Source organism: Lolium perenne, chromosome 6, assembly GCF_019359855.2.
Source record: "Lolium perenne isolate Kyuss_39 chromosome 6, Kyuss_2.0, whole genome shotgun sequence".
Taxonomy (NCBI): Eukaryota; Viridiplantae; Streptophyta; class Magnoliopsida; order Poales; family Poaceae; genus Lolium; species Lolium perenne.
In genome coordinates this window covers 272744350-272750728 of record NC_067249.2, presented here as the reverse complement: position 1 = coordinate 272750728, position 6379 = coordinate 272744350, and the positions used below count along the sequence as shown (strand labels likewise).

At 46.6% G+C, this 6379-nt stretch overlaps 1 protein-coding gene across 1 annotated transcript; it reads right to left on the bottom strand.

Moving 5' to 3' along the window:
* Nucleotides 1–674: 674 nt before the first annotated feature.
* LOC127326798 (zinc finger CCCH domain-containing protein 19) lies at nt 675–5022 on the bottom strand. Its single transcript, XM_051353592.2, has 3 exons — nt 4800–5022; nt 2931–3041; nt 675–2728 (listed from the first exon to the last, which is right to left on the bottom strand). Exons 1-3 carry the CDS (start codon nt 4914–4916, stop codon nt 989–991), a joined length of 1968 nt encoding a protein of 655 aa, XP_051209552.1. The 5' UTR covers nt 4917–5022; the 3' UTR covers nt 675–988.
* Between the last annotated feature and the right edge of the window lie 1357 nt (nt 5023–6379).

The window sequence follows — 6379 nt, the reverse complement described above, 5'->3', positions numbered from 1 at the left end:
AGCTTTGGCTGTTGGCCATGGCCGCTCATCCTCGCCCACAGCACGCACGCAGGTGAGGGGCATCTTCGTTTGTTATATCCCTTCCCCATCCCATCGAGAAAGAGAATTAACGAATCCTAAGGTAAAGGGGCGAGAAATTCAAGGCCACTCTTTCTCCGGGCTTTCTTTCCGCACTATTATGGATAGTTAAATAATGGGAAAAATTAGATTCAATTATCAACCGGTCCTACCGAAAATAGGATTGACTATGGATTCGAGCCATCGTTCATAAAATCTGTACGATTTTCCCGATCTTCAACTGACCAGTTTGATGTATCTAGTTATCTACCCAACAGTGACCAGTGGCTGGTTGATCTTATTCTTTCTTTAGGTTTCCTGATTTCCTCTTGTCTTTTTTGGTCTGGATGTCAAGGAGTTTCCCAGCACAGACAGAGATATGTCAACTTAATGAAGTTCTATGTTCAAAATAAACTTAATTTACAAAATTACCCTTTTAGAATAATGGTTTGCTCGTAATAATACGGTAAGAGAGTGCATAAAATGCAGTTCCAGCAAAATCCAAATATGACATAGAAACATATACAGTCTGGAGGAAACAACAAGATGTATGTATGATCTAAAATAAAATGTAACCTGTTATCTTATGCACTAAAAATGTAAATAGAAGGCACAACTGTGTAATCTGTCTGTTTTGTTCACCAATTAATCAATAATAATGTTACAACAGGTAGGAGATCATCTGAGCACACCCACACATACACTAGAATACAACAGGTATCAGCTGCTTTGCTTGTTCGCTTTATCAGCTAACTTTGTCACCTATTTCATCTTCACCAAACTTTATTAGCCCCCAGGTACTCAGCGCAGCGAACTAAAACGTAACTAGCGCGAAAAGAATACAGATCAAGATTTTCGGAGGAAGTAGCTCCTCCTCTTTGCTTCAGTCTACAAAGGCGTGCCCTTGGGGGCACACCCAGCTTATTGCACACTATGAGATCAGCACGCCAACCTTGCGTGCAAAATCGTCATCGTCCTCCAGATCGTCGTCGTCATCCTCGTACTCCTGGTAGTCCTTGTCTTCTTCGGCATTGACGTCGTCAGCTGCCTCATACTCATATTCCTCTTCTGCCGTCTCCAGGTCCTCCTGCTGTTCCCCCTCTTCTAGCTCTTCTTCCACCACATCGGCTGCGGCTTCAGCGGCATTGTCATCAGCAGGAGAAAGGCTGTCGTCGTACATCACGTCATCTTCCGGGTTGAAGGCTTCTTCTTCTTCGTTGTTCTCGGCGTTTGTTCCGACTATATTATTCCCGAGGATGGTGGAATTATTATTCACAGACTGTTCCTCCTCGCATGCAATCTGCTCTTCTTGTATGCTGCCAGAATCGGCAGAAGCTGCCTCTCTTTTTCTCTTCAGGATGGCACTCAACGGCTTCGGACCGTCAAAGGGGACAGGGTCTGGTGAGACCTTGCTGGTGACTATCTCAGATGTCATTCGAACTGGCGCCACGGTACGATCAGCATTCTTGGTGGTACTGTGTTCCACTGAGCTGTTAGCAGCAACCTTCTTTGCTCTCAACTCTGCGAGGCTCTTCGGACCAGAAAAGTTCACCACTCCAGCAGCATCTTCACCACTATTTGCTTTCACCACTGAGCTTTTTACATTATTAACAGGTGCGTCCTCAGCTGATCTAGCCTTTAGCCTGTCATGAATCTTCGCCCGAAGGTCCGTTTGCTTCGGTGGTGACAGTTTGTCTCTAGGCCGCCTCTCTTTCTCTGAATATGGGCCAAGTCTGTCCAACGATGTCTCCCCTGGAAGTTTTATTCTACCATGTAATCGAGAGCGTGAGAGGCTGTCATGGGTAGCCCGCTCTTCCCCTCGACGACGATGATCACTGTGGCGCTCATCTTCAGGGTATCTTCTATCCTGCCTGTTAGGGACCTGCGCCGATCTTGGATCATTGAGCCTTCTTTGCTTCAGTAGCCTGTGGCGCAAATCTGAACTGTTTGCAGTCACAGGTGCTGACTCTCTCTGGGAAGAAAGCCTTCTCTCTGACGACAATCTGTCGGATGAGCTTTTATGTGACTTTTCTAATTCATAGCCAACATGTGTTTGCCTACGCATCCCAGTGTTTTGCTCCACGCCAGTACGACGGTAACTGTTGTGCACTTCCTTGAATGACCGTTCGGCGTCATCCTCAACACTGCCAGCAACAACACTGGAACCAGCAGAAGGTTCCCTGACAAATTCACCGGTCTCAGCAGTTTCATCTTCAGCTGAAGGCTGTGGCTGGTAACTCCTTGAAAGCACATAAGAGTTTCTGTGATTCTGATAAGCTTCTGAAGAGTTATAGGCCCTGCTTTGCTGCTGAGCTGGTACGCCATTGCGAGCACTGACCTTAACCTCTTCATGCATGGCAGGAGTTGTGTTCTGCTGGGCTGAATTGCTTGGTTTTATCCACGAGTTTGAGTTCTTCGACTGAAGATGAGGCTGCACAGCAGGAGCAAAACCCTTTGCTGTCTGATGCAAAGCAGGACTTCCAGCAAACTGTGGTACATGCGAGAAGGCACACAAGTTTCCTTTTGCGCACATCCCTTTCTGAAAGTAATAACATGGAACACCTGGCTTTGCTGCACCAATGGCAGGGGCCTGAGCCAGCACAGGAACCTGTGGTGCAGATTGTTGAGATATCCGTGGAGTTGCTGGTGCTCCGAGCATGTCGTCCAATGGCTGAAAAGAAAGCAGAATTACTAGTTATTAATCATAGCTGGTCATGTATTGAGTAACTGGGTATGATTCCTTGTACAGAAACTGTTACCACAAGAATAAGACAGATTTCAGTAGCTTATAATGTTTATCTGTTTAATTGAAGCACTGGACTGATTAAAACTGTAGTAATTTTGATTCGTGATGAAGAGAGGAGGTACTGTACCGGGTGCCTAAATGAACACTTAGGATTGGCGCAGTTGCCATTAAACCAATACCAACAGTCCCTAGGATTCGCCCTGGCAGCATCACTGTGACGGTACTCGCATTCACTCCCCTGGATGAAGGAAAACAACAAGTCAGCATAAACCATATATAGTTTTATTATTTGTGCTGGAAATACACAGCAGTAGCAACCAGGGCAGATCCAATTTGGCATTATTTACAACTTCTCTAAGTTATAATCGGTATATTTAGTTCATACCATTTTTATTTTTAAGTAGCCTAGTTGTACAGATTTGTAGTACTTGTGACAGCTCAAAGACTATAGTCTTAATGCTTCGCTACAATTTGTAGAATGGTGCAGTGATAAAAGAAAATGGTAGATGATTACTTTGCATATTTGCAGTAATATCAAGTAAATTCATGTAAAGCATAAGCATAAATGGAAGCGCACATATGCATACAGAATTGATTATTGGTGTAAAATCATATAAAAGTAGTAACAAACTAGAGCCAAGCGGAGCTTCAGTTGGCCAGAGCACAAATCTGCAAGCTCGCCCACCGGCATTCGAGGTGCAGCCTCCGCAGGGTGCCTTGCTTCTTGAAAAAAAAACCCACCATGGGTGCTAGGGCCCATAGGTCGAGCGTTTGAAGTAGTAACAGACACCATCTTACTACTGCTACATATATAGCTACAGGAATGAAGCCCTGACATCTGGTAGTTTATATTATCCAAACATTCAAAAATCCCCCCACCACGTCCTAACTAAAAAGCAAATCGGGATGGCAAGCGAGCAGGTAGCTAGCCGTTGAAACAAGCAAGTTTAACATCCATTTGAAATACGACATGTTAACCTAGCTTCTTAGACGTCCATCCTCCCGACAATTTGTTCGTGTCGTTGCTATTTCTAAAAAGGGAAGACATGTGAATTTTTGGTACATCTCTGTGTGACAGCTGAAATACTATATTTCTTCAAAAATTTGCAGATGTGCTACTTTGCACAATTTCAGTAATAGCAAGACAATTTAAGTAAGATGCAAGCACAAAAAAAGAAGCTCGTCTATGCATAAAGAAGCAAGATTCAGATAGGAAAGTCCAAAAACTAACCGGGTAAGCAACTATTGGTGACGGTCTAAAATTATATGTTAAAGTAGCAACAAGCAAGAACCGGGAACCGGTTGGTTGGCTAGAGCGCACATCTATGAGCTCGACCCACCCGGGTTCGAGGCGCAGCCTCTGCAGGGCGCCTCACTTGTTAAACAGAAAGCCCTGGGTGCTCGTGCCCATGGGTCAGGTTTTCAAAAGTGTAAGCACCTACTTACTAGAGCTAAAACTAAACAGAAAATTCATCGCAAGCAAGCATAACTGTTGGAACGAGGTAGCTACCAAACAACACCCACCATTTGAAACACCGCATGGTAACCTAGCAAAGTCTGGTAGTCCCAGCACTGAACCAGTCTTTGCAGCCAAGCAAACAGATCTCGACTGAATCACAGCAGAATCGTACTAGCATGATTCACGCGTAGCCAGCTAGTTCTTCCCTCCCCCCCCCCAACACGAAGCAAATACAGGGACGTCGGGGACTTGAATCGTATCCCTGCAAGGCAGAGGCATCTCGAGCTGGAGCTAGCGCCGGCGTTCCCCGAGAAACTGGACTGAATCCAAGACGGTCGAGCCAGAGGATAAGAGCTCCAGATCGAAACCGAGTTGCAGCTCCGGCCGCACGAGCGGGAGCCCGAATCGGAAGCGAATCTATCGGAATCTGACGGCGCCAAGGCGAATTCTCCATCCGCTGGAGCAGAGCAGAGACAGAGGCAGAGCATGGCGGGTGGACGGACGATTTGAATTGGGGAGCACGGGAGGCGGTAGTACCTTCTTGCAGGTCAACGGGGAGGCGAGGTAGTAGACGCAGTCGGTGCCCCGTCGGCGGCGCGCCTCCTCCTCGTCCGCGGCGGGTGGCGGCGGCGCGCCTCCTCCACCTGAATCCATCGCCGCCAGCGAAGGAGGGAGGGAGGTCGCGAATGGGTGGAGCCGAGACGAGACGAGTCGGGGGCAGCAGTCGCCACAGTGAGGGAAAAGCCTGGATTTTTATTACCACCGCCAGCCAAGTTGAGCTCAGCTCACCTCACTCGCGCTTCAGAGACTGATTGGCCAGGCCTGATGCCGCTTTCGGACACGCCGCTCCAGCCAGATTTGTCCGTGACGTCACCACTTTGTGTCTCCGGATTTTTTTTCCCCATAAGGAGAAACCACCAGTAAAGCTTCCCCATAAGGTTTCTACTCTTTAGAGTAACTTTTATGGCAGCCACTTTTCTTGGGCACAAAACTATAGCTCATTTGATTTATCGGTTTATCTAATTCTCTCTATATACAGAGTTGTTTGGTTGTGGGCAAGGCCAATTTCCTATTCGCTATTTGGGTATTCCGATTCATTATCAGAAACTTACAATTGCTGAATGGAAAATTGTGGAAGAAAGATTACAAAAACGCCTTAGTAGTTGGAAAGGTAAATTGTTGTCCCTGGGAGGAAGATTGGTACTCATTAATTCGATACTCACAAATATGGTATTGTATATGTTATCATTCTTTCTGCTGCCGAAAGGAATTCTGCATAAACTTGATTATTATCGATACAGATTCTTTTGGCAAGGGGGTAGCGAGAAAAAGAAATCCCAACTGGTGACATGTAGTATAGTTTGTAGTCCCAAAGATCAAGGCGGATTTGGAGTTCACGACCTAGAAGTTAAGAATTCAGCTCTGCTGGGTAAATGGCTTTTTAAGCTTCTTACCGAGGATGGGATATGGCAAACTATCCTTCGGAGAAAATATATTGGATCGAAGACGTTATCCCAAGTGGTTTGGAAACCTGAGGATTCTCACTTCTGGGCTGGACTCATGGTGACAAAGAATGTTTTCTTTCGCCATGGTACTTTCTCGATAAAGAATGGAGAACAGATACGTTTCTAGGAAGATGTTTGGTTAGACAATGCTCCCTTAAGTGAACAGTATCCTGCTATGTATAGTATTATTCGTCGCAAAGGTGATATCATTGCCACAGTAATGGCTACCTCACCCCCGAATGTGACGTTCAGACGGGTTTTGCTTGGACAAAGGCTATTGGCATGGAATGCTCTAATGGGTGGAGCCGAGACGAGTCAGGGGCAGCAGTCGCTTCAGTGAGGGAAAAGACTCGATTTTTATTACCACCGCCAGCCAAGTTGAGCTCAGCTCAGCTCACTCGCGCTGAGACTGATTGGCCAGGCCGGATGCCGCTTTCGGACACGCCGCTCCAGCCAGATTTGTCCATGACGTCACCAATTTGGTGTCTCCGGATTTTTTTTCCCCATAAGGAGAAACCACCCGTAAGAGCATCCCCACTCGTCTCCCCGGCTTGGCCCCGAGCGCCGTTTAAATACATCCGGCGATTCCACGCCATCCCCGGTCCCCCGAGA

What these genes read in the sequence shown, in the direction of transcription:
- LOC127326798 (XM_051353592.2), bottom strand. Translation starts at nt 4,916, where the DNA reads ATGGATTCAGGTGGAGGAGGCGCGCCGCCGCCACCCGCCGCGGACGAG. An exon ending in CCCCGTTGACCTGCAAGAAG is followed by an intron (nt 3,042 to 4,799) that starts GTACTACCGCCT and finishes TCCTTCATCCAG; the next exon opens with GGGAGTGAATGCGAGTACCG. An exon ending in AGTGTTCATTTAGGCACCCG is followed by an intron (nt 2,729 to 2,930) that starts GTACAGTACCTC and finishes CTTTCTTTTCAG; the next exon opens with CCATTGGACGACATGCTCGG.